Source organism: Saccopteryx leptura, chromosome X (assembly GCF_036850995.1).
Source record: "Saccopteryx leptura isolate mSacLep1 chromosome X, mSacLep1_pri_phased_curated, whole genome shotgun sequence".
NCBI lineage: Eukaryota > Metazoa > Chordata > Mammalia > Chiroptera > Emballonuridae > Saccopteryx > Saccopteryx leptura.
In genome coordinates, this window is record NC_089516.1 from 124,479,646 (window position 1) to 124,507,593 (window position 27,948).

Genomic DNA, 27,948 nt, shown 5'->3' on the forward strand with positions numbered 1-27,948 from the left:
AGATCTAGAAGAAAACCTATATGAATTCATTTTTAATCCTAATGTAGAATAGGGTCTTTCTATGCAAGACCCAGAAGCCATGAAGTAAAAGATTGATAATTCTGACTAAATTAAGTTTTACAAAGTCTATATAGAAACAATACAATAGTCAAAAGTTGTATTACAAACAAAGCACATATGTCAGAGAAAGGGTGAATGTCCTTTTACCATGAGCTTTTACAAATCAATAAGACAAAAATAGGGAAAACAAGAAAAAAATGGGCAAAGGACACAAAGGGGGCAACTCACAAAGATCAACACATACGATCCATAAATGTGAAAAGATGCTCAACTTAATTCTTTAAAAAATACAAATCAAGCCTGACCGGGCAGTGACGCAGTGGATAGAGCATCGGACTGGGACGTGGAGGAGCCAGGTTCGAGACCCTGAGGTCGCCAGCTTGAGTGCGGGCTCACCTGGTTTGAGCAAAGCCCACCAGCTTGGACCCAAGGTCGCTGGCTCGAGCAAGGGGTTACTCGGTCTGCTGAAGGCCCGCAGTCAAGGCACATATGAGAAAGCAATCAATGAACAACTAAGGTGTCACAAGGAAAAACTGATGATTGATGATTCTCATCTCTCTTCATTCCTGTCTGTCTGTCCCTGTCTATCCCTCTCTCTGACTCTCTCACTGTCCCTGTAAAAATAAAATACAAATCAAAACCATAGAATACCATGTTTCACCTCTCTGATTGGCAAAAAATAAGACTTTGCTTATACCCAGTGCTGGTGAGTTTGTGAGAAACAGGCACTCCCATACACTGCTGGGGGTACAATCTTTCTGGAGGACAGTTTGACAATATCAAAATTCCTGTTCAAAATGTCTGTACTTTTTCTCTCACAATTCCTTAGCCAGATATAGTATATACCTTCTGGATATAGTCACAAGAGGTCACCAAGATGTTTCTATACAATGATGTTGACTTTAGCATTGATAGTAATAGTTTAAACAGTAAAACATCCTAAACATCTATCTTGATTAAATAAATCATGATCCACATACTTTGGACCCTTAAATAGTCCTTTAAAAGAACAAGCTGAATCTCTCTATGCTAATGTGGAGTGCTTTCCTAGGCTTACTATTGAGGTGGGATGGGGAAGAGAATGTGCAGAGTAGTATATGATAGGGTCCGTTTTGCATTAATTTTTTTAAAATATACACATATATACTGTATGTGCCAAAATATTTTCAGGAAGGAAAGCAAGCAGGGAGGAGACTTTCAAATTTAATTGGGTATCTTTTTGTAGTTTGAATTTTCTAAGCATATACATGCAAGAGCTCTCTGAGAAATGGGAATTATGGGCTATTTTTTCTTCTTTATGCTTACTTCTATAGATAAATCCATCAATAAATATGTAGATAGATGATAGATAGATAGATAGATAGATAGATAGATAGATAGATAGATAGATATAGAGACAGGTGGAGATTAGATAGGTAGATATAAAAATCTAATATTTACCTTTAAATTATTTAATTGCAGATTCCCAGCCCTGCTTTGGAGTTTCTAATTCTAGTAGTCTGGGGAGGTGGGTCTCAGAATCTATACATTTAACAAGCTCCCTAGCTGCTGTGTGGATGCACACACTTTGAGAAATACAGATCTCAATCTAAATTTAGGAATCAGGAGGGAAGTAGCAAAGGCAGGGTGCTAACTGGTACAGAAGGGAGTAACCAAGGGCAGTGTGGGAGGCTCAGGCTTCCCCTGAGTCTTGGGTTTGATAAGGGTCAGTTCTTTATGCCTGTGGTTTCTGAGTAGAGTGTTCCAGCACTTCCTTCAGCTTAGCTCCTCCCCCCCACTCACTTCCTGCTTTCCCACCTTCTCTGTGGCCTCACAGTACCCAGGGACCTACCTGACCTTTGAAGTGGTGTCTTTGGTGCCATATGACCGGAACCTCATTGATGTGAACCTGCTGTCCCCTGAGCAGGTGAGTGCCCCTCAACACTGTCTACCCTTCAGCCCCTGAACCACTGCCTGCCTTCTCCACCCTGGACCTCTCTCGCCTCTACTCCCCCTCCCCCAAGACCCTCTACCTTCCTTCTCCAGTGTCAGGGTCCACACTGGTGGCACCTGTAGGCACACACTGTAAGGGTATTCCTTGTTACTCACCAGAGACTCCAAAGGTTCTAATACTTTATCAGACCAGCCTGCCAAACCCCAGGTACTAACTCTTGGAGACTCTGACACTGGGTCTCTGGACTCTCTCATCTCAAGTCCTATAACTGATATTACCCTCCTCTTTCTGAGCCACAGGCCTCTTCTGTAAAATGGGATCATGCCCACCCTAATTACTCTTATTCTCGGTCCTGAAACTAACATCTCCACCCCCACACTCCATGCAAGTCACTATGACACTAAACAGCCACTGTGTCCAACTGCCTTCCAGAAGCCCTGGAGAATGCCTGTGGCCTGGTGATGGCTGGGAATCAGGGGAAAGCACCAAAGGTGGAGTGCTAAGTACATAAATCTCCTATGGGGATCTGTGGGGTAACTGAGCCAAAGTGGGCAGCCGGGCTCCCACGGCATGAGCATGGATGGCGCCAAGAATTCACCTCTTAGAAGCTCACTCTGGGGGAGAGCTCATCCCTCCTACCCTTTGCAGATCCAGTACCTGAACCGCTACTACCAGACCATCCGGGAGAAGGTGGGCCCCGAGCTGCAGCGGCGCCAGCTGACGGAGGAATTTGAGTGGCTGCAGAAGCACACAGAGCCCCTGTCTGCAAGGGCTTCACGCACCACTTTCTTGACCTCTCTGTTCGTGATTTCCACTCTTACCATCCTTGGCTTGAATGTCTAAAAGCCCAAGACTCCCCTGCTAACCTTCTTCTCAGCTCCCTTCGCCCCGCACCACCCGTTCCCTGAGCTCCTGCTGGCCCATTGCCTGAAACCTCTGCTTTCAGCATCCTTCCCCAAGACCAAGCCCCAGGGACTCAGGGCTTCTTGGCCCCAGGCAGACCCCTTCCAGGCTTGTACACTTCATCCTTGGCTCCCAACCCCCAAAATAAGAAAGCCAGCTAGTTCTTTTCTTCCAGTGAGCCCAGTAGGCCTAACCTATAACCTGCCAGAGCCTGTTGCTCTAGCCCTTGAAGACTATTATAGGACAGTGTCTTGCCCCCCAGGGACCCCATGGTCCTAGAGAACCCAATCTTAAAACCACCAGAGCTGTTCTCTCACACTGGCTCCTAATTCCTTGGTCTTCCCACACCCTTAGGCTGCCTCTGGCCACCCCCACCTGTCCCTGGACTTACAATGACCTCCTGGCTGCTGCCCCTAGGCTGAGGGAACAAGAGCTGCTTCCAGGCTTTTTGCTGTGCCTGTAGGGGAGGAAGAGAGGGTGGTTGAGTCCTCCAGAGACAAACTGAAGCCCCAGTGTCAGGAAGGCCAACAAGGGAAGGGACATCAGCCCTCCACTTACCATGTGAGTGCATCACACCAAGTGACAGGATAGGGCGTTAAGCCATAGTAATTTGGCTATGGGGTAGGAGGGAATGCGGAAAGACCTCTGGAATATGGCCCTACCTGAAGTTGGGAATCGCTAAACAGTAAGGCCAAATCTCTGATTTCCCATCATGTGGGAACCTTTCAAAACTTGAAAAGTGCAGCCAATATGACAATGTTGTTAAATCTTTAAACATCCTTGGATGACCATTAACCGATGTGTCCAGTCTGGTTTCCCCATTTTACAGATAGGAAAACTGAGTTCCAGACAGAGTAGGGCCTGCTCAAGGACACACAGTGTTTGGTTTGGACATGGTGGGACCAGAATGGACCAGCAGTCCAGCTCTTTTGGTTTATGGCACCATGGAGAATTCCTTTGCCTACCTCTGAACCCCGTCCTGGCTCTCTGAGCCCACTGTTGGTAGCAGGGGTGGGGGGGTTTCTCTGACCAGCCCAGCTGTTAGCCACCTGGGCTCACATCCTGCTATATACTTAAAACAACCTGGCAACAAAGCTTGCCTTTGGGTTTTGCATTGTGTCTGCTATGTTGCTGGAGACTGCTGTTATCTGTGGCTTTTGTGGTGGGGAAGGAAGAGGTGCGGGTGAGGAGGGGGAGGGGATGTGAGGCTCCCAAAGCTCAGTTGGGGAGCACATGTGCTTGAGAATATGCCTGTGAGCATGCTCACAGTGTTCCTGTATTCATATACATGCCACGCCCAACCAACCACCTCCTGTGCTAAAGGTCTCAGAGCCATATGGAGGGAACAGAGGGGAGCCTCACACTAGGGGTCTTGTCAAATGTGGTCCTGGAAAGTTGGGGCCATGAACTTTCCTCAAAGGAGCATAACCAGGGGGACGATAGAACCAAATCCCTGAGGCAGAGTGCTAGGCAAGAGCACCAGGCCGAGGAATTCCCCAGGGTGGAACCACCAGGCCTAGTTTGCCTATGACAGTTATCACCAGTGACACTTACATACAAAGGGCCCAGCTCTGAGCCATCCTCACTGAGAGCCTCTAGCACCCAACAGTGGGCCTCTGCTGGCTGAGTCATTTGCTCCCTCACATACTCACCCCACAAAAACAGCTACTAATAATAAAATTAAACATACCACCGCTGCCGCCATCATCATCAGTGCTAGCACCTACTGAGGGTTAGTATGTACCTGGGGCTGTGCCTTATATGCATTCTTTTAGAAATTTTTATTTTATTTTATTGAGGTAAGAACACTAAATGCAAGATCTACCTTTTTAATAAGTGTTTAAGTGTACACTATTGCATTTTCTCACTTAATTGCCATGGCCTATGATTAGGTTCTTTTATTGTTCCCATTTTACAAGAGAGGCTCACAGAGATTAACCAACTTGCTCAAGGTCACTCATCAAGGAAATGAAAAAAAAAGCAGGATTCAAACCAGTTAGATGACTCTAGAACTCCCTCTCAGAAAAGGGCAAGGAGTGTGGCTCACAGCATTTTACAGATGAGAAAACTGAGGCTCAGCCAGGATCACACAGCTGGTGAGCTGGGACTCAGACCCAGCTGGTGTTCTCCACACTAGCCTGCTTCCCCAGCACCTGCCTGCCCAGGCCTTTACCTTTGGGCCCTGACATTTGCTTCTGTGATTCTAGCAGACTGTGGGCAGCAGGGGTGACCAAGACCCACTCATGGGCATTTCAGCCCAAGTTGGTTCACACGCTAGTCTTCCCCTCCCCCCTTCAGTGCAAGACCCAGGTTCCTCCTCATCTCCTCCCTGTAACTTAACTGCCACTTCCAATCTACCACCTTGGGACTGAGAACCTCCACCCCAGAAGCATGCTGTAGAGGGGGCTGCTGCCACCCTGGATCCTCTCTTCCAGTGTCCCTTCCAGGCACACGGACCATCCTGCTGGAAAGGTTACACTCTGGATCAGGCAGGGAAACATTCAGGGTACACACAGCTAACATATGTTAGCAGATATGCAGGGACTCTTGAGACGTCCGTCCCTATGAACTGAAGATAAATAAATGCCCCTTTGGGCTTTGGTCCTTTGTCTTTATGCTGAAGGATGAGGTTGACCAAACCCCTCCTTGCTCCCTGATTGTCACTGTGGAGCACGGCATGTAGAAAAGCTCCATTTCTTAGGAGTTAAGATTCTGGGGTTCTAGTCCCAGCTATACTGGCTATGTGACCTCGGACGAGTCTCTTCAAGTCTCTGGTTTTTATTAATCCCTCATAAATTGACCTGTACCTCCTGCCTCATGAGGTTACAGTGAAAGGCTCATAAAATCTAGATGTGACAGGACCCTATAAGCCAGGAAGGCACATAGACACTAGATAATAATGCTATTGGCTATCCAGCATGATTTCAACTCTTGCCTTACCTTTGGAGGTAGGTAAGGAAAAAGTTTGGGACCCAAATTTTATAAATAAATCATTAAAACTAGACAGGCTTTTGAGCAAGTGTCTGATTTTTGTTTTTCTATCTCTGCTCCCTAGAACCCAAGGTTCATCAGAAATGTCACAAAGGCTGCCACAGAAAAAGCTCCAGCCACAATCAACCTGTATGGGCTTTTAGAAAATTGTATGGAAGTAGCTGCTGGGCCAGCATTATGGGTCATCAGCCTATGCAATAGTACAGTAAGCAGAAGCACAAGTCCCTGCACTTTATTTAATGCTCTGCTTAGAAGGGCCCACTATTGATTTCATGCTCTGCTGTCACCATCTTGAAAGTTTTAATAATTTTTTTAACAAGGGCCCCTGCATTTTCATTTTGTACCAGCCCCACAAACTCCATAGCCAGTCCTGACTAGCAGCTCTGTGGCCAAACAAACAAAATCTGAGTTCAATACCTTCATTGTACAGATGGGGAAATGTGAACAGCAGATCAGAAATAGGAAGGCACTTGCCCAAGGTCACATTGCTCATTAAGTCCAAAGCTCAGACTAAATTCCCAGTGTCCTGATTCAGCTCTATCCTGGCTCCTTCCTCGCCTTCAGTGGGCGCTCCTGTCACTCCCTTACTGCCTCTGATGAGCAAACTGGGGGCAGAGGGGATCTGTGTGAGGTCATATGACTGTGACAACAGTGGTTATGATGGCACTGAGACACATTTCTTGATGCTTTAAATCCTTTTTGGAATAGGAAAGAGCAGTGGTAAGATGATAGATAGAGACATACATACATGCACAAAGTGTAAATAGTTCATTTTGAAAATTAGAATTAAGTCAGTCCTCACTCATTGGCCAGCCAGCATCTTGGCTTGGGACAGGAAGGGGCGGGGCTGGCTACTCTTCACCCAGATAAACCACAGGAGCAGTGAATTTTACTAACCCACTGGTCACTTCCTCAAATCAGTGGTTGTGTACTCTTGGTGCTGAAAAAAAAAAAAGAAATATGAAAGATTCAATAGCAACTGTTTCTTCCCTGTCTGTCTATCCTTGCCAGAGGTGGATTATGGTCAGTTGAGGCCCCGGATGCAGAAGAAAATATTGGGCCTCTTAAGAAAAAGAGAGAGACAGGGAAAATAAAAATACATGTTAACCATATTTTTAAATAAATAAAAAATATTATGTACTATTAATGTTAAAATTGCACATATGAAACCAAACTTGGCGTCATTAGAAAAAAGTGTAAAGTTGGAGTTTTGCGGGGCCCTTCAGAAGTCGGGGCCCAGGGCGCATGCCTGGTGCACCCTTTCAATCTGCCTCTGATTCCTGCTGGCCAAGGCTGTCTCAGCTGGGAGTAGGAGGCATTCCTCTACCCCACCCAGCCAGCCAACCCTTGTCCTGGGGCCGCCCATCTTCTCACTTCCTTGTTTCTTTGTGAAACAGGAACTGAGCAAGTAGAGTAAAATAGGTAGTTGAGAAAGCCCCAATGGTCCATGGCAAGGCGCTGAAGCTGAAAAAACTAATTTCCCTCCCAGCAGTCCCACATAAATAGTTCTAGACCCTCTTGCTTGTCACACCCCCTGTGTTCTAGAATAGCTTGAGCTGGGGATCATTCCCTTCACCAGGTGGAGATACAAGGATATGAGCTATAAGAGTCATGGAATAGTGATTCTGATGGGGCCCAGAAGCAAGTACTAAAGCAAGAGAAGAAATACAGGCTGGAGCCTGAAGTAAACTGAAGTAGTCACCTATTGGGTACCAAGCACTTTCTATGAGCTGGGGACTGGGCTGAGAGTGCTCTCTACATACAGGTCATCTGGGTAACTCTGGTCGCACACACACACACACACACACCATTTCCCCCCTCCTCAAGAAGCAAGGCTCACATTATCACTTTTACAGTCTTCACTAGAGCTCATTGCCCAAGGTCATATAGCCAGTAGGTGATGTACAGGGATTTGAATCCAGTTCTACTCGACTCCATTTTGAGAGGACTTCTCTTTCTCTTTCTTAGAGTCCTAGACAATTGTCACCTAGACTGCCTAGCACCCTTTGTCCTTGTAACCATGGCACAGAGACCTAGACAGAGCAGCCCAGTCCCTCCCAGTCTCCCAAAGAAAGAGCTTCCAGTGAAGTTTTATCTAAGTACCAAAATCCAGCCCCCTCTTCTGATGGTAACCGCTACAGCTGCCTGCAGGTTTTTCTTGTTTTTAAACCAAGAACTTATCAAGAGTTCAGAGATTCAGAGATGGCTGTCTCTCCCTCCCATCAACCCCTGCTATCAGGGGCTCCCCAGTGTCCTCAAAGCTATAAGCTCTGTGTGTACTGTTTGCATGCATGAGGAATGGATACTTCTTACCTGAGTTCCTGCTCATTTCTGCCCACCTTCTCCTACATGCACTTTTGCTCTTCTTGCCCTCCCTGACTAAGATTACCACCATGAACTTTGCTAATGGATTGGGCTACCAAGTGCAGTTCACCTCGGAAATCCCCAGGCATTTTCAAGGGACTATGTGGCCTCTACTTGAGCATGTCCAGAGATGGGAAGATCACTACTTGCTAGGCGTCAGGTGGCACCATTTGAATATTGAAAATGTCTTCTTTGGAAAGAACACAAGCCTTCCATTGATCTGTTCCCCACATTCCTGGCTACCCAGTACACATCCCTACATGACAGTTGTTTGAAGTCGACTTGCTTTCCCACCCAATCCTCAGGGTCAAATACTACAGGTGTTGAGTACTCGCCAAGTTGACAAGAGCTCTCCTATAGGTCAGCCCTAGTTATCCAGCAGTTGTGCACATAATGTGACTTTCCGATGCTCACTCCATCCTCTTTACTCTCTTCTGTCTCTGCTTCACGATGTCTCTGTGGCACCCAGTCTGGCACCTAACCAATGAAAGGTGTCAGTTCTCTCACCTCCTCTTTCTGGATCTCTGCATCAGAAGCACTCGAGCCTAGTGGTTGATAGCATGGGCTGTGCAACAGACTAGACCTGCATTTGAAACTCAGCTTCCACCACTTCCTAGCTGTGTTGTACAGTTTGCTGAACCCCTCTGAACCTCAGCTTCCTCCCCGGAAAATGGGGATAACAATGGTGCCTGCCTCATAGGGTTGTCGTAAAGCCCACCGTGTGTGTGAGGCAAGGAGAGGTAAGAATAAGGATCATTTGCAGAGCTTTACCAAACATAGGTACCCATCACTGTCCAAACTCTTACTCTCTCAAATCAGCACTGTACTCATTTGGAGAGTAACAGATTCTTTCAGACATGTCAGGGTCCCACTTGTCCCAAATATTCTACTCATGATCTTGTACTAAATTAGGATCTCTTAGGGGGTGCAGGTGGGGGCCTGCTCTATGTGAATGTATCCTATGGAGACATTTGTGTCTTTGTCAACTCTGTGTCCACCCTTAAAGATTCAGATGGATCTCACTATCAGTGGACCACCTCCCAACACACACACACAGACACACCACAATACTGCTGACAAATCAAGGCTCTCCTGCCCCACATTTGTACTGGGTACATCTTTGCAATAATAATCCCAGTTTGAACTACAGTCAGCCTTCTATATCCATGGATGCTGAAATCGCGGGTATGGAGGTCTAAGAGATTGAGCATCCTTGGATACTGAGAGACAACTACTTAACAAGGGGAATTGTGGTGGGATTAATATAGTGCTTGGCAAATGTAAATTTGCTGCCCTATCTAGAATGCAAGCTCCCAGATGCAAGGAACCTTGACAGCTATTTATATCATATCTCTTCAAGGTGCCTGCCCAGCACAGGCTCTGCCTACTCGAGCTAGATCCTGTCTGCCAGCCCATTATCAAGTTCGAAGTGGCCTTGTTCAGTGAACTACTGACTCGCATCACTTCTTTAGCTGAGGGCTATGTGTATCTGGAACATAACCTATAAAATGCAAATATTTTGCCCAGAAGGTAAACTTATTTAAAAAGTGTTTAGGACCCATTAGCCAGCTGGAGTTTGACATAATGGGACTTGGGACAGGGCAATCTGCTGGTAGAAGTTGGAGAAGGCAAGTGCGGACGGGGGAGCCCTGGACCCCCAGAACGGGTCTGCTGACCAGAGAAGACGAATCCGAAAAGGCGACGGAGGGCGGGACTCAAAACACTCCTTCCCTACGTTCCTGAGGGCTGTACTTCTCACTGCACTTGAGTCCGAGGCCTCCTCACACGCCCGCCCCCGTCTGCCTTTTCCCAGGCGGCCTGCTTAGGTGGCTGCCTTTGAAGACACTGCGGTTAGAGTGTGAGTTCAGCTCGCTGCCTGGGCTGAGCAAACAGGAAGCGGGCACATCCTGCGCGCGGGCCGGGGACACGGAAGGTTTTGCGAGCAGCTCCCTCCCTGGCCGCTCCAGGCCGCCCAGCCCTAGGTGCCCCCGAGGCCCCGCAGAGTCCCTGCCGCCGCGTCCCTCACCCAGCCGCGACAGCACCAACAGCCCGCTGGGTCCCCTACACCGTTGCCGGGCTCCCTCCTACGCATCGCAACCTCAGCAGTCTATGAGGTCGGCCCTGGCGGCCTGCGAGGGGTTCTCAGGCCGGAGAGCGCAGGCCCACAGGGAAGCAAGCTGGGGTGCCTCTCTCGTCACGTGTCTGCCTGTCAGGCTGGGCCAATGAAATGTGCTCTGAGCTTGAGGGAGAAGGACTTTGTCTTTCCTGAGTTCACTCCAACCGATGGGTGGTCAGAGGGCATGGGGTAGGCTAGCGGGTAGGAGGGAGAAAGTCACGAGAATATCTTGGGAACAGGGGAGGGCCAGCTCGGGATTTCACAAGTGGAAAGCTTTAAAAAGACGTGTACCTTTTACTCCAGGATTCCCTTTCTGGAAATCTATCCTTAGGGGAAAATTGCAGATGAGATTGTTTCCCTTAGGGATGTGAAACGAAGAGTTAAAAAAAATTAAGCCAAACGAAGTTCATGAAGTAGGGGCCTAGTGGAATAATCATGGTACAACCACACAATTAAAATCTCGTAGTTGAAGAATATTTCATAGTGTGAGAAAATCTTAATGGTACTGTGTTCAGTGTGACAAGCAGATGCCAACACAGTTTGTAAAAGGTGACATCTTTAACTTTAAAAAATATTAATATTAACCAATGTTGATATTGGTTAATATTGGGGTGACAATAATAAAAAAATAAAAATATACTAAAACAGTTTTATTTAGGCATAACTGACCTACAATAAACTGCACATTTTAAAAGTGTATGATTTGAGCTTCGACATGTCTACACCCATGAAACCGTCACACCAGATAGTGAACATATTCATCACTCCCAAAGTGTCCCTGTATACCTCCTGATCTCTCCCCCCTCCCTATGCCCTCGACCACTGATCTGCTTTCTCTGCAGTATGGCTTTTAAACACACACACACATACACATGTAGTTAAATGTTCAAAAACAGAAAAAAAGATATCCATCAAAACAGTAGGGAAGATAATTATGGAGATTTTTAAATTTTTCTTTTTTGTATGTATCTGTGCTTGCTAAATTGTATATGGGGAATGTGAATTACTTTTTAAATAAAATGTCTTTGGAGTTACTAAAATATCTCCTCCAGACAATCCACAAAGTGAACATTTTAAACTTAGCACATAGGCATTTGAGAAATGGCTGTTGAATGGGACATTTGCTGGTGGTATGGATTTGCCTACAAATGCTTTTTTCTTCTTTTTCATGGTGATAGCTATGGTTGTGATAAATATACAGGTGGTGGTTAGGGTTTTTTTTTCCTTTAAGGTGTGACAGCTCTAGTGAGGGTGACTGTGGGTGTGCTGGTGGCAATGAGGATGCTAGCTGTAGGGTGATGACTGAAGGGTAATGGCAGTAGGGTTGATGATTGTAGGAGTGATGGCATGCATGGGGTTGACTGACTGTCATAAGAATGTTTATATGGATAATGGCTGTGAAGATGATGGTTTTGCAGCTCATGGTGGCAGTGGTGAAGCAGATAGGGGAAAATGGTTAACTGTAGGGTGGTTCTAACAATGATGGCTATAGCAGTGCTGATGGCTGTTGTAAGGATGACTACAGGGGTGACTGTTGTAGGGATGATGGTTGTAAGGGTAAGAATGGTGTGGGGGCACTGGGTGTAATGTCTGTAAAGGTGACATCTGTGAGGTTGATATTGTAAGGGTGAAAGGAGCAATGATGACAACTGTAGGAGTGATGCCTGAGGGTGTTGACTTCAGGGTGGCTGCTGGAGGGATGATAGCTATGGGTGTGCTGATTGATAGCAGTGAGGTGGCTGTAGGGCTGATGGCTGTAGGGGTGATGGCTATCGGGGTGGTGGCTGTAGGGGTGGTGGCTGTAGGGGTGATGGCTGTAGGAGTGATGGCTGTAGGGGTGGTGGCTGTAGGGCTAGTGGCTATAGGGTGATGGCTGTAGGGCTGATGGCTGTAGGGTGATGGCTTTAGGGCTGGTGGCTGTAGGGTGATGGCTTTAGGACTGGTGGCTGTAGGGTGATGGCTGTAGGGCTGGTGGCTGTAGGGTGATGTCTATAGGGGTGGTGGCTGTAGGGCTGGTGGCTGTAGGAGTGATGGCTGTAGGGTGATGGCTGTAGGGGTGATGGCTATAGGGTGATGGCTGTAGGGCTGGTGGCTGTAGGGTGATGGCTGTAGGGCTGGTGGCTGTAGGGCTGGTGGCCTTAGGGTGATGGCTGTAGGGGTGATGGCTATAGGGCTAATGACTATAGGGTGATGGCTGTAGGGCTGGTGGCTGTAGGGCTGGTGGCCTTAGGGTGATGGCTGTAGGGGTGATGGCTATAGGGTGATGGCTGCAGGGTGATGGCTGTAGGGCTGGTGGCTGTAGGGCTGGTGGCTGTAGGGTGATGGCTGTAGGGATAATCTGATTTAAAATTAAGAGCTAGAATCCTGGACTAGAATTGAGAATCACAAAATACAATTCTCGAGTTAAATCCTAAGGTCATACTTAATTGTCTCTCCCCTACACTGGTTTTGCCATAGTTTCTGCCTGTAGGGTTGATGGCTATAAATAAGGAGTAATGGTTGTAGGAGTGGTAGTGATGGCAATGAAGACCTCGGTGACAAGCTGACCAGGAGCACTGGCCCAACAGGCAAAGAGATGGTCCAAATTCTGGTTTCTGGATTCTGGTCAAAGACATAAGAAGCCTGAGTTAAATCGTATAATGTCAGGTTGATTGGCCACCTCTGGGGAGATGGAGCAGAGGACCTATGATGATTGACATGAGACAGCAGGGTAGGGACTTTTCTCTGCTTGTTCAACCCAAGAGCTGTCTGCATCAGAATCTCTAGAGACTGAAGCTAGGACTTCCTTCCTCCCTCGGGGCCGGCAGGGGCTGCGATTGCTGTAAGAGAAGGTCACGTGGCAGGGCTTCCTGTATGCTGCTGCCTCCGGGTGTCCATGGCCCTCACCTCCAAGCTGCCACTGCAGCAGTCAGAGTGGCAGCCAGAGGTTTGGTCCATGCTGTTCCCCCTGGACAGTGTTGACGAGGCTGAGCAAGAGGCCTCCACACCTCCATACCTAGGAGAGTAGGGAAGGAGTGTCACCAGGGCAGAGGACCATGTTGCGCCGCAAGCCCTCCAACGCCAGTGACAAGGAGCCCACTCAGAAGAAAAAGGTGAGTAGCATCTCTGAGAACTCACTTCTTTTTTCCTTCTACTAGCGTAATCCAGCCCTTCAACTCATAGAAGTGGAAAAGCCAAAGGCCATATGTAGGCAAGGGCTCTCAAGGGCAATGGAACAGGGGCCAAAGGTTACTAGAGTAACAAAAGTACAAAAGAGATTTCCCAAATTCTAGAGGAACTGAGTTATAAAATAGACTCTTAGAAGTACAGAGTTATAAATTTCAACCCTACAATGATGGGATAATCTGATTTAAAATTAAGAGCTAGAATCTTGGACTAGAATTGAGAATCACAAAATACAATTCTCGAGTTGAATCCTAAGGTCATACTTAATTGTCTCTCCCCTACACTGGTTTTGCCATAGTTTCTGCCTGAGCATAGATAGTCTCTCAAGAGCCATCTCACTCAAAGGGTCCTAGTGGGCCACCCCATTTGGAGCCATGATGCTCCTAGGACCTCACCTTTTGGTGGTAGCCGAGATTCTGCTTACTTGGTTCAGCTTTGTTATAGCTCCTCTGGTCCACTGGCAATGGAGCCAACTTGGAAATAGGGTGGAAGGCCTCCAAACCTGCAGCGGGAAACAGGGGGCATACAGGTTCTTCAAATATGGGAAGAAATTATTGGTGAAGAATGGAAAACAGAGCTGGTGAGTTAGGGAGAGTAGGGTCTGAGGAGGAAAAATATGGTGGGGAGATCTTAAAGGCCGGGAAGAAAAGCAACTGTCACAGACAGCTGAGGTATTCATATTCCTCGAGCAAAAGTCAATCTAGAAGATCCCTTGAAGGCTCTGCCAGCTCTAAGCTTCTCTGGTTGAATTTGAGGATTTTTAGACTTAATTCTTTGATTTGATTGTAGGATTTTCCCAGGCAATCAGCAAGTATATCCTGCATGTCCAGCAGAATCACAGGACAATCCCAAAGCAGACCTGAACCAGGTCCAAGAGGGCCAAGCTTAGCCCCAGGCCAAGGTCCAGGGCCTCGAGGCCCTCACTCTGCTCATCCAGTTTCCCCTGGAGCTCACCCCAGGTGCCTTAGGGGGAGTCCCCTTTGTCAGGGGAGCAGCTCCCAGACCGAGGCTGAACCAGCTGAGAAGTCACTGATGTGTGCATCCTGCCCCATCTCAGGTCTTGGGGTGGCTGCCACTCAATTTATATTGGCCTTACCCCGTTTGCTTCTCTACGGTTGCAGCAAAGGTGGGCGGGGATGGGGAGAAATTTATAAATTTTCCCACAGGCTCTGTCACCTGCCTGTCCAAGCCCTGCAGGACGCTGGGCCTAGCAGACTTGCCATTGGCTGTCAGGAGCGGTCTGTTTTCCCTTGCTCTCCGCCTAATGAGGATTGGAAGCCAAGACTGCTCTAAACACTGCTGGGCCCCAAACCACAGGGTTGCTGAGCTGGAGGAAAAAGTCTGAGAAAGAGCTGACACTTTGAGACTACTAAGACCCCACACCACATCAGGCGGAGATGCCAGGGGAACACAGAAGCCAGAAGTCCCTGTCTTTTTTCTTCACTGCCGTTATCCCAATTCTGTGCTTGGCCTCTGGGCCTTTGGATTTTCCCCCAGGCCTCTCCCAGGATCAGCAAATCCCATGTGGTCTTGTAGGAAGAGGTGGTCCAGGCAAAACTATTCCTCCCTGCCAGAGCTTGGGCCAGCCTCCAGAGCCATTCTCCAAGCCCCAAACCTCAGAAATGCCCTCAGAAAAGCGAGAGTATGCTTCTGGAAGGTGGATACAGTATCTTCTGTGGGCTGGAGGCAGCAGCTGCTTCCAGCACTGTGACCTTGAGCAAGTCCCTTCCCTTTGGAGGGTAAAGTGACATAGTAGAGAGAAAAGCACAAAGACATGCAAGTCCTCTCTTCTGTCCCTCCTCTTCCTCCCAGGCCTGCCAAATGGAGAAAGTGCTGTGCAGGGGACAGGAAAACAGAGTTGAAATCCTATCAAGTTCTAGCTGTAGAACTTTGGACAGCTTATTGACTTTCTTTGGGTCTCATTTTCCTCATCTTTGAAAAGAGGGATAGCTACTGCTCTGTCCACCTCCATAGGTTACATGGATTACCTAAGACAATAAATGCGAGAATGCTCTGTCAAATGCATTCATTTGCATATGCGGGGAGGGCATGTTGTAGGCGTGGGTGGAGTTGGGGAACACATGGCAAAGAACAAGTCTGGGTCCCAGTTCTGAAGTAGAGAAAACAAGACTTTGTAGCATTATGACCCAGAGTTGAGTGAGAGCTCATCAGACACCAGGTACTGTGCTCTGTGCTCCACCCATCTCTTAGGGCAGAGGTCGGGAACCTAAGGCTCACGAGCCAGATGTGGCTCTTTTTGGTGGTTGCATCTGGCTCACAGACAAATCTTTAATAAAAAAAAAAATAACTTTAAAAATATAAAACATTCTCATGGCCTGACCTGTGGTGGCGCAGTGGATAAAGTGTCGACCTGGAAATGCTGAGGTCGCCGGTTCAAAACCCTGGGCTGCCTGGTCAAGGCACATATGGGAGTTGATGCTTCCAGCTCCTCCCCCCTTCTCTCTCTCTGTCTCTCCTCTCTCTCTCTCTCTCTGTCTCTCCCTCTCCTCTCTTTAAAAAAAAAATTAAAAAAAAAAAAAACATTCTCATGTATCACAATCCATTCATTTCCTACCACTCATGTTCATGGTTGTGGGTGGCTGGAGCCAATCACAGCTGTACTCCGGGACAATGCCAAATTTTTATTGGATAATACGTAAGGTACACGGGTCGTTGTATGCTCTCAGGGAATTACATTTTAAAATATGTGGCGTTCATGGCTCTCTCAGCCAAAAAGGTTCCTGACCCCTGTCTTAGGGTCTTGGCTTCTCATGACAACCTTGTGGGTTAGGGGCAAATATTATTTTTATCCCTATTTTTATGCCTTAAGACTCAGAAACTTGCCCAAGGTCGTGCAGCTAGTACACAGGGCAGAAATTCAAGCCAAGATTTGTCAGTCTCCAGAATTAGTTAACTCCCTCTCCCTCTACTCTCTTGCCCCTTACTAATCTCAAAAGCACTAGAAGATTCTGATGAGAATGAAAGATTCAACCTATTATTAAAGAGATCTGTAGGGCAAACCTAGATGGCTGTTGATTGAGGGACCTTCCAGGCAGCAGAATCAAAGCAAGAGCAGGCCCTCTAAGATGGTGGGGTCAGGATGTGGCGTCTATTGACCACCATGAAAATTGGAGAGCCACGTCCCTGACTAGGGGGTGGAAGCACACCCTTGGCAGATTTTTGCCTCTATCAAGGTCTCTCTCCACACTGCCTTTGATCTGTTAGGGTGTAGAGGTGGACAGAGGCTTGTCCTTAGATTGTGCCCCTACTTTCCAGCATACCCCAAACCTCCTACCAAGGGAAATGGAGAGGAATCTAGGACCCCATTATAGTGTCCAAATATTCTCTCTTTCCAGTCTCTCCTTGCCTCTCTCTCTCCCAGTTCCAGCACACTACATCCCCCTGGTTCCCTTCCTACAGAACGCCTCTAGCAAGACACTCTTACCAGCATGCATTTTGTATTTTCAGTGACTCCTCATTGTGCACAAACCAATTGTCAAGTTCCTGGGCATGGCTGGCAAGAGCTTTCTATAATCTTTTCTGCTCTACCTCTCACCACATGCACTGACATAGCCACCGTTCTGTCATCACATTGGAACATTCCTAACTCTCACTGTCATTTAAACTCTTTCCAGAAACTCCTAGAGAAATCCTGTCTCCTCTGCATGCACCAGCTCAACTGTGCCTCCTTTTCCATGAAGTCTTCCTGAGCCCCTTCTCTTCCATACTCCCAGTTGCTCTCCCTGTAACTCCCTCCAAACACCACCTGTGTGGGTGAAGTTGCCATTGCATTCAATATACTTCTGTAGTGGAAAGGGGGTGGTTTTGTGAGCTCTGAGCACAGCGACATGCACTGGCTTCCAGAGTCACAGACATGGATTAGAACCTCTGATCTTTTTTTTTTTCTGTTGCCAGCTATGTGACTCTGCCTAAGGTACTTCATTTCTCTGAGTCTCAGTCTCCTGAGCTGGAAAGTGGGTATGTAAGATGGGGTTGTGGTGAGGTTGGTGTGAGCTGGCACACATGAAGCACTTGACAGAGTGCCAGGCACAGGGAAGATATTTTACCTCTGCTACTGGATTCCTATGCACGCAGACCAAGCCTGAAACCCAGAGGGTGCTGCGTAGTGTGGAGACACCTGGGGAAAGCCAAGCTTGTGGAAGAAGCAGGGAAGGAAGATGCCAACGGGGGCACTGTGAGGTTCTGAGAGAGTGATTGGGAGGCTCCCTGCAGAGGACAGTGCCTTTAAAACCAGATTTGAAAAACCTACTTATCAAAGTATAATATTTGTACAACAAAGTGCATAAATCATAAGTGTACCACTCAATGAATTTCCATAACGAACATCCCCATGTAAACAGCACTCAGATCAAGAAACAGCTTCTTTCATGCCCCTGGCAGTCACTATACATCCTCTTTCCCCAAGAGTAACCACTATCTTAAGTTCCAACAGCACAAATTAGTTTTGCCAGGTTTTGAAATTTCTATACAAGGAACCATATAGTACACTTTGGTGGGTGGCTCAAACGTGTATCAGTGAGATTCATCCATATTGTTGAGGAGAGCTGTAGTAAGCTCATCATTATGTCCTCTGGCACTATTCATGTATCCATTCTACAGTTTATAATCATGTGGGTTGTTTTCAGTTAAATTGGATTTTGAAGGAGGAGAGAAACTGTGGTTGACAGAGTGAAGGGTAGACTGTCCCAGGTGGGGAATGCCCTGGGTAAGAGCTTTAGAGGTGGGTCATCAGGAAAGCTAAGGCATGCACAGACATATGGACATTTGTTGAGAGGTGGTTGTGTCAGGCACTCACTCCTTTCATCCTCACAGCAATCCAGTGAGGTAAATGCTCTTGTCTTCATTTTATGCATGAGGAAACGGCAGCCCAGAGAAGTTGAAGAACTCACCCACCTTTACACACTGGTCAGTGGCAAACCAAGATGTGAACCTTTGCTGCTGACACCAACTGAAGAGACTGAGGTTCAGGGAGGTTAAATAACTCACCAAAGTTCACATCCAAAAGTTGAATTCAGCAACATCTGACATCAGAAAAGTAAACATGAACAATGATGCTTGGAACTACCGCCCCTCTTGGAAAGCCTCAACCCAAACAGAGGCCAGGCAGAAAATCGAGAGAGAACTCAAGGATTTCAACTCATACCTGGGAAGTTTGTCACTTCAGAGACATCAGAAGGAAAGCAGGATATTGGGGGATACCGCCCTGAGGTTGGAGATAGGCTGGACAAAAGGCTGCTCTGGCCACCCCCACCCTTAGACACCTGCAGAGCTGTGGAGCTCATTCCATGTCCCGGGGCTGAAGATCCACCAGCTGGGCCCAAGTCCCAGCACTACCCCCACAGTCCCTTTGGATAGTTTCCTACACTTTGGGCTAAAGCTGGGACAGAGGGGTCCTGAAACAAGGTCCCAAGAGTCAAAGCTCTCCCTCCCAGCCCCCAGAGTGCAGATTAATTACAGGAAAAGGAAAGCATTGCGATTAGAGGGAGGCCTGGCAGTGAGTTTACTCTGCCCCAACAAAGCTCACTTCCGGCCCCACGTCTGTCCTCCTGCTTGCTTTCCAGGCTTGCTGGTCCCTGGGGCTTCTGAGGCGACTCTCAGCCTCCTGCTTTGCAGACTAAGCCAAGAGGTGATGGAAAGAAGGTCACAATAGGCCCCATTGACTTATAAATAGCAGCCCAGCCTGTTGACTACCCTCTCTCTGTTCCCTCTTTTCCAGGCAGTAAGAGGAGGAAGTTATTGGGGCAGCTGCATCCTAGCCATACAAGAGAAGGAAATCAACAGAAAGCAGAGGAGAGAAGGGGAAAGAAAAGGAGAAAAATTGGAGAGAATAGGGGGTGGGGAAAAATCAATGAAAGAGTGTAGAAGGGAGACATGGGAACCAGAGCAGCCACCCCATGGTCATGCTTTCCCTTCCCCACGCATGGCCCCCTTTCTGGCTCCCCAACATAGCATGAAAGAGGCTTCCTGATGGAGGCTGAAGGTGCCCCACCCAGTAGGCCCTTGTGGTTGTAGTGGCTACTTGGCATGACTGCTGACCTAGTTTCTGGTCAGCTAGCTTATTGCAACCCCAAGAACGTGTGGTCCTGACCCTGATTGCTGACTTGACTTTAGTCAAGAATCACCAAGAGAGTCGAAGTGCTCCACTGTAGGCCCCAAGAGTTGGATCCACTTGTGTGTGTTTTGGGGGCAGGTGATATTGCCCCTGCCCTGCGAGGCTGTCACTGGACCTCCCTTCATAGGAAAGAGGATGTGAAACTTTCAGCTTTGTGAGGGTTGGAGCTTTGCTTCCTCAAGCCCTTATCTCCAGTGTCTGCAGTCTATTCCACTCTATCTGTCTGGCCATCTGTGAACCCTGGTTCCTGTGTGTATCTCTGGTCTTGACTGTTGATCTTGATTCAGGCTTAGCCTCCAATATTTGTGTTTAAAACCTGCCCTCATTACCTGCCTGGCCCCGGTTTCTGCGGCTGTCTTGGCATGTGCACACAAACACAGTTAAGAAAGCTCATTTCCTGCCCTGGCCAGTTGGCTCAGTGGTAGAGCATCAGCCTGCCGTGTAGGAGTCCTGGGTTTGATTTCCGGCCAGGGCACACAGGAGAAATGCCCATCTGCTTCTCCACCCCTCCCCTTCTCCTTCTTCTCTGTCTCTCTCTTCCCCTCCCGCAGCCAAGGCTCCATTGGAGCAAAGTTGGCCCGGGCGCTGGGGATGGCTCCATGGCCTCTGCCTCAGGCACTAGAGTGGCTCTGGTCACAACAGAGCAACGCCCCAGATGGGCAGAGCATCGCCCCCTGGTGGGCATGCCAGGTGGATCCCGGTCGGGCGCATGTGGGAGTCTGTCTGACTGCCTCCCTGTTTCCAACTTCAGAAAAATACAATAATAATAATAATAATAATAATAATAATAATAATAATAAAAAGAAAGCTCATTTCCTGAAAACAGTCTCATTGGCACAAACAACAGGCCAGGCCAAAAAGTTGGAAGACTAGCACCTGTCAATAGTAGCCATCTTATCACATTACTGGCTAAGGTTAAAAGCTGAAGTGAAGAAAGAAAATGGCATCTTTCTTTTACTAAATTATTGGCAATCATTTGTATCTCAGATCTGTGGGTACTTTCTCTAACCTCCTCTGCCATGGTTTTCCAGAAAGCCTAATAACAGATCTTACTCCTCGTAGAAGCGTTTTGTATTCTCCCTACACAGATTCACCAGGTTACGGGTCTTAATGTGTTTATTTGCTATCACTGAGACAGGAGACCATGCTAGGAGCAGGCCCAGAGCATGAAGGCCAGGCTGTGGGGTTTGGGAGGGTTTGCTCTGTTACATAAAGGCGATGTTATTGTTCATGCCGAGGTATGTCTACTAGAAAATATATCTTTACTCCGACTTGTTTAGTCTTTCACTTCTGGGTTCTGAGGACCAAAGTGCAAATACTGGTGGAAATGTGGGCTCAGTCTGAGGCTCAACTGAGGTCAGAGGGAGCTGAGGTCAGGAACCTGCTTGGGGCCAGCATTAAGGGCCATTCTCTGCTGAAGAACTGGATGAAGCCAAATATCTCCAAGAACATCTTGGCATTTCACCTCAGGGATCTCAGGGCATGTGTGGCTCTGTCCAGTCCTGGGGTATGTGTTTGTGTGCTGGGAAAGGGAACAGCTCCTTACTCAACCAGCCATTTTAGCTCCACTGATTGCAACACCTCTGCTTCTTCCAGCTCTCACTTCAGCGCTCCAGCAGTTTCAAAGATTTTGCCAAATCCAAACCCAGCTCCCCAGTGGTGAGCGAAAAGGAATTTAACCTGGATGATAATGTAAGTTGTAGAGCCTCCTTGGGGAGGGGGAGGGGGTCTGGCTGCAGGCTCCGGGCAAGGGAGTGGCTGGGAGGGAAGAGGGGAAAGAGGAGACTTGAGTATTCTTGAGGCTAAGTCTGCTTAAAGGCAGAAGTTCCATCTCTCCCATCCACCGAAATCTTGGGCTCCAAGAACTCACTTGCGTTCTTTTTAGTCACAAATTAATAAGGCGATAGACAAAACTGGAGCTAAGGAGAAGGGGATGGGAGCTTCTCATTCCCGCCCCTCCATCCTCTGCTGGGACGCGAAGGTCTCCTTCTCTTCCCAAGTCCTGGATTCGGGCAGAGTCACCAGAGTCCCAGAACCTCTTTGTTTGTTGTCACAGATTCCAGAAGATGACTCTGGTGTCCCTACCCCAGAGGATGCTGGGAAGAGTGGCAAAAAGCTGGGGAAAAAGTGGAGGGCCGTGATTTCCCGAACCATGAACAGGAAGATGGGCAAGATGATGGTGAAGGCCCTGTCAGAGGAGATGGTAAGGCCTGTGACCCAGGGGAAGGGTGGGGACAGGGAGAACAGGCACCACTCTCACATGGTGTGAGCATGGCTACCTTGACAACTACTGCTGAGAAACCATGCCTGAAGGCTCTATTAAATATGAGAAGGGAAGTCACATTGGAGGGGGAGCTCACTCAGCCATGGACATGGCAGCAAGGCATCATTGTCCAGAGAAACCAGAGGGGGGAGTCTAAGGAGGGGTGAAAGTTGGAACAGAAGGTCCCTGAGAAGGCAAGCCTGAGGAGAGTGGGCCGCTGAAAAGGAGATGAGATTGCCTGAGGCAAATCCATTCACTTCAAAGTTTTGCTTGGAACTAGCCCCTGGGATTGGGAAGGCTTGAGTCAAAGAGGGGCCCCTATGAAAGAAAACTGGAGAAGGCTGGCTATGGCCCAAGGAGGGAGGGCATGCCAGACAGCTGTAGGACAGGCACAGCCAAGCCGCTGAAGCCATACAGTGAGTCGGGTGCACTTGTGGCTCTTATAAGAAACTCCAAGGTAGTGGTATGCTGGAGCCGGCTCGTACCGGCTCATATCAGCTCGGGACAGCAGCTGGCCAAGTTCTCAGGAATTTTGTGAGTCAGGTATGAAACGTAACATTATTGAAAATTTAATTATATAAACTGAGAATTACATAAATTATATTAAAAATAAAGATAATACAGTCAGTCTTCAAAAGTCACCGCTTCCTAATTTGTGGGCTGCCTTTCCTTACTCTACATGCTCTGAGATTATTTGCATCTCTAGTCTCTGTGCAGAGGAAATAGCCTATGATGATATGCTGCTTGGTCAGCGACATCACAGTGGTGGCATGACAGTGGCCACAATGGGGAGTATTTACAACATAAGAATTGGTGACCTCTGCACATGGGGGCTTATACTCCGAGAGAGGCAGCTACGGAAGAGTTACCTCTGCAGTGAGGTATGGTGAGGCAGGGGTGCTCTGGAGTCAGGTGGATTTGAGTGGAGCCTCGTGCATGGCCTTGAGAATGTTCCTCCATTAATTTTCATCTGAAAACTTGGGACGATCAAGCACTTTTCCTCAAGTGAGCATTGAATGAAATAACAGATGTGCTTGGCACATGGGAGCATAACCAAAAGTAGTAACTCATTAGCACCACTGTCTGTGTGACTGTGTCTTAGCGACAGCTCTGAGTCCAAGCTCTGGCACCAGCCTTCCCTGGATGCACACAGGCACTTTAAGCTGACAAAGCACATTCATATGGCACCCCAGCTAAGCCTCATTCTGTAAGATAGGCAGGACAAGGACTTGTCATTCCCAACTTACAAAAAAGGAGACATGTGCTCTGAGAGTGCCATGCTGCCTATAAGTGGCAGAGTTCGGGCCCCAGCCAGGGCCCAGTCTCTGTCTGGCCTAGTCCTATATCCCTTGCATCTGGGCTGCTCCGCATGCACTCCAACCCAGGCTGCTCAGGGCTTCCTATCTCTCGTCCCCTGCAGGCAGACACTCTGGAGGAGGGCTCAGCGTCCCCGAGATCTCCAGACTGCATTCTGGACAGCCCTGGCCCTGAAAAGATGGCACTATGCTTTTCTGAGCAAGAGGAGCGTGAGCTCCCAGCACTCAGCCGCCAGGCATCCACAGGTGAGTAGGGGAGTTGAGGGGAGACACCTGCTAAGCCTGGAGGAAAGAACTGGGTTAGGGCCATGCCAATGATTGTCTGGGAGGAGCTAAGAGAAATGAACCTTTACGGGTTGCCTGCTGGGAACTTTCCCAACCCTCTTCATGTTATATCTTCACAATAACTTTATGGAGTTGGTATTATTATTATCCCCACTTAATTGATGTGAAAACTGAGGCTCAGGAAGGTTAAGTAATTTGCCCAAGGTGACCTAGTCTTGAACTCAGTTCTGCCCTAGAAGAGCTCCACGTGCCATTGCCAGGCCCTGAAGGGCTCAAAGGCAAAGAAAAAGCCCCCTTGTCCTCTTAGACCAGCCCACCCTCACCCTTCCAAAGAGCTAGAGGCTACAACTGCCTAGACTTCTGACATCCGAGATGGGGTGGGGGGTATAGAGTCTCCAGCTGTAAAGATTCAGCCTCTTCAACTCCTCACCTTGGATTGCTGGACTTCGAGTGCCACCTGGCATCTTTAGATCAGGGGTTGGGAACCTTTTTGGCTGAGAAAGCCATGAACGCCACATATTTTAATATGTAATTCCATGAGAGCCATACAACGACCCGTGTATGTTATGCATTATCCAATAAAAATTTGGTGTTGTCCCAGAAGACAGCTGTGATTGGCTCCAGCCACCTGCAAACATGAACATGAGCGGTAGGAAATGAGTGGATTGTAATACATGAGAATGTTTTATATTTTTAACGTTATTATTTTTTTATTAAAGATTTGTCTGCAAGGCAGATGCAGCCATCAAAAGAGCCACATCTGGCTCGCGAGCCATAGGTTCCCGACCCCTGCTTTAGATGTTCATGGTGTTAGGCAGGCGGTTCTGGCAGCCCTCCTAAATGAGGGGCTGGGGCCTCCGGCTACAAACCTTCAGAGGCACTACCTGATCAGCCCTCAGGCGAGTTCCAAGTTCCCTGTTCTTTCTCTGGTTCTCTAGACCACCCTAATCCCCCATCACCACCGAAAGCCATTTAAAATAAACTTCATCCTGTTTTTCCGCAAGAGAGAGAGAGCCCATCTGAGCTTCCAGGTAACTAGACAGAGTCTCATTACGTAAAGAAAGTGAAATATTAATGCAGGGTGTGGCTTCCTGGATGAAAGGAGCACTGAAATGGGAGTCAGGACACTTAAGAGTATAACAGACCCAGTGCTGCCAATTATAAGACGAGAGGCCTTGGGCAGGTCACCTGGCCCTTCTGGCCTCAATATTCCTCATCTGTTCATTGGGGTGTTGGTGCAGTCAGCCTCTAGAGGCCCTCCCAATTTCCCTAGTTTGAACTCTGAGCCATTTCTCCTGTGGTCAACTGTTCTCATGTCTAAGGCCTCAGAAGCGAAGCTCTTCTCCTGCAAGGTAGCCAAGGGGTTGAGTCAGAACCCCTGCTTCAATGTGCGATTGACCAGCATCCAGCTTTGTTCCCCAACATGTAGCCTGGGGACTTCAGACAGAGCCCTGCAAGGTGCACCTGCTGGACGTGTTTCCAGCTGTCCTGGGACAAATATGACTCTCCTCCCTGCCCCCTATCCTGCAGGCAGTGAGTTCTGCAGCCCCAGCCCAGGCTCTGGCATCTTCGGGGAGGAACCGCCTGCCCCCCAGTACACAGGGCCCTTCTGTGGCCGAGCGCGAGTCCACACCGACTTCACTCCTAGCCCTTATGACCATGACTCACTGAAACTCCAGGTAAGATTGGCGTCTGGATGCCACTGGAGCCTAGCAGGCTGCATGCATAAAGGGGACTAGACTGAGCCATGGTAAGACAGTGTCAGCAGCGGCCAAGGGACACCCCCCCCCCCCGGTCTTTCTCCTAATCCACTCTGCTCTCCTCTCCTCCCACAGAAAGGTGATGTGATCCAGATCATTGAAAAGCCGCCTGTAGGCACATGGCTGGGCTTGCTCAATGGCAGGCTGGGCTCTTTCAAGTTCATCTATGTGGACGTGCTGCCCGAGGAGGCTGTGGGGCCTGCACGCCCCAGCCGGAGACAGAGCAAGGGCAAGAGGCCCAAGCCTAAGACTCTGCATGAGCTGCTGGAGCGCATTGGCCTGGAGGTTTGAGCTTGGGCCTGCAGTAGTATGTGGGATCAAGAGAGGTGCCCTTGCCCAGGGATGGTGGCCAGGGCACATCAGCTATGTGGGGAGGGAGGGATTGGGATAATGGCTTATAAGCAGCCTAACTGGTAGCCTGCCTCTGCCCACAGGAGCACACGTCCACCCTGCTGCTCAATGGCTACCAGACACTGGAGGACTTCAAAGAGCTGCGGGAAACTCACCTCAACGAGCTGAACATCACAGACCCACAGCACCGGGCCAAGCTGCTCACTGCTGCTGAGCTGCTGCTGGACTATGACAGTGAGTAGGCTTCGGAGCTGGTGGTCCAGGGAGGGGAGGCCTCTGCCCTGGGGCCCTGTGCAGTGGGAAGACACTTTCCATACTTTAATCCCAATCTCAGTCAAAGTTTGTGGGGAGGAGGAGTTTTTGGAATGATGAAGTCCCACTCCCTTTGGGGTCCAGGAGAGACTTAAGGCTAGAGATGGTGATGAGGCAAGTACTTAAGGCCAAAAGCTGGGCAATGACAGAGCCACCATTCAGGCACAGGTCTCCTGGTTTCTGGCTTAGTGCTGAAGAAGTTTGAATTCCTAGGCCTGGAAACCACGAAAAGGGCCAAGGTGGTGGCAGGTGCCCAGGAGGAAAGAGTGCTTAGTGTCCCCACCCCCATGGTACCTGTTCCCACACAGGGATCCCTGGGGCTTCTTACCCCTCCCTTCTAAGGTCCAAGACCCCATATTCCATCTCCCACTCTTGCCTCTGGCAGCCGGAAGTGAGGAGGCAGAAGAAGGTACCGATAGCAGCCAGGAACCAGCGGCACACACCATGTCAGACCCCAAGGGGGACATCCCACGTGACTCGGGCTGCTTTGAGGGCTCAGAGAGTGGGCGTGATGAGGCCGAGCTGATGGGCGCTGAGGAGCAGCTGCAAGGCCTCTCCCTGGCCGAGGCGTCTTGAGCAGAGGTAGTGGAGGGCCAAGGCTGGGCCCAAGAAGCAGAAGCAGCAGGGATGGGCCCAGCCTCCCGAGGTGGCCCAGGCTGGAGGACTGGCAAAGGACTGATGCCTAGCCTGGCCCTGCTCCCCTCTTCTCCCTGCCATGACGCCTAGGGCTGTAGCAACTGGCCAGGGCCTTAGAAGCTTGGTTGGAGTGGATAAGGAGCAGCTGGGGCACATCACACCTGCCCAATCCCCTATCTCTACCACCTACTGACAGTACAGCCCACTCTGGCCACAGCCACAGCAAGTGGGACACTGAGGAGTCATCCTGCACATGTCCCTCACCACCAAGGCCTCCAAGTCCTCCTCAGCCCACAGCACCATCCCCTGCAGCACTGCTCCCGAAAACAGGGCCACATGTTTCAGGTCAGTCTCAGGACCCTAGTGACATTTAAAAGGTTTTTAATTGATCACAGGTAAATCCAAACTGTCTTCAATAAGGTTTGAAGAAAGACACATGTACCTTTCCTACTTTGCTTCTCAACTTTCTGGGAGGTTAGCCACTAAATCATTCTTGACTGGGACTAAGTCCCTTCCCCAGTTTCGGTCTACAACTGGCCAGGATTAGAATGGACAGACACAGAAGGCTTTGCCAACTCTGACATTCTGTAACATTAAATGTCTGCTCTCCTGTTACCTGTGGCCCAGGATATCAGCGGCATTAACTGAGGGGGCTGGAGGAGCCTTGGGCTCCCAAATGAAATGCCTCCTCCTACTCGTTTCTAATTCTCTGCACAGAAGTCAGGCCAAGCTGCAACTTCCTCCAGCTTAAAGTAATGTCCATACCTCATACAATGTGCATCCTCCCTTTCCAACTCTGGCCCCTCAAATGACAGTGCCCTCGGGGCTGATGGAAGATGGTCAGACCCGTCTTCCAAGGATAGAATGGTCCCCCAAAAGCCAGATGCAGGCCTGGGTCCAGACTTGGCCTCTTCTGTGACTCCTCACAGGCAAGAAAAGCACTTGACATTGGGTACTCCATTACATGAAGTTTCCTTTGCTAAGGGTTTGATGTACCCTGAGCTCCAGACGGGGAGGGATAATATCTACTGGTGTGGGCCTCCCATGACCCCATTACCAAATCTGTTCCCTGAGTTCCAGAGTCACCCTTCCCCAGGGCCCAGCTGGCTTAGGGACAAACAGTGCCTACTACATCTAGGACTGCAGCCTAATGGACACACTCTGGACCTACTGCCCAGAACTTTGGTAAAGCTAGCCTGGGGGGAAGGGTATAGTGTACATAAAAAGGGGGTGGAGGGAGATATGTTGGTAGCAATAAACATAAGTAGAATGAAATTAGCGTCTCCAGTTATCTTTCTTATGGAGAGAGGGTTGGGGGACAAGCCCTTCTCCTTCAAAGCTGAACTCAGCAAAATGTTCT

The 27,948-nt window shown here is 48.8% G+C and overlaps 2 protein-coding genes across 3 annotated transcripts in view; both read left to right on the forward strand.

Moving 5' to 3' along the window:
• XPNPEP2 (X-prolyl aminopeptidase 2) overlaps positions 1-4,603 on the forward strand; it is a 30,373-nt gene extending 25,770 nt beyond the window's left edge. For both annotated transcript variants that reach the window (XM_066356551.1, XM_066356552.1), the window contains 2 exons: positions 1,877-1,966; positions 2,642-4,603. In XM_066356551.1, coding sequence (XP_066212648.1) covers positions 1,877-1,966; positions 2,642-2,836 — 285 coding nt within the window. In that variant the 3' untranslated portion in view covers positions 2,837-4,603. The remainder of the gene's footprint in view (positions 1-1,876; positions 1,967-2,641) is intronic.
• Positions 4,604-13,217: 8,614 nt separating this feature from the next.
• On the forward strand, positions 13,218-27,851 carry SASH3 (SAM and SH3 domain containing 3). Its single transcript, XM_066357240.1, has 8 exons — positions 13,218-13,459; positions 21,262-21,357; positions 21,722-21,868; positions 23,349-23,490; positions 25,060-25,208; positions 25,365-25,574; positions 25,724-25,874; positions 26,338-27,851. Exons 1-8 carry the CDS (start codon positions 13,403-13,405, stop codon positions 26,526-26,528), a joined length of 1,143 nt encoding a protein of 380 aa, XP_066213337.1. The 5' UTR covers positions 13,218-13,402; the 3' UTR covers positions 26,529-27,851.
• The last annotated feature ends 97 nt before the right edge of the window (positions 27,852-27,948 follow it).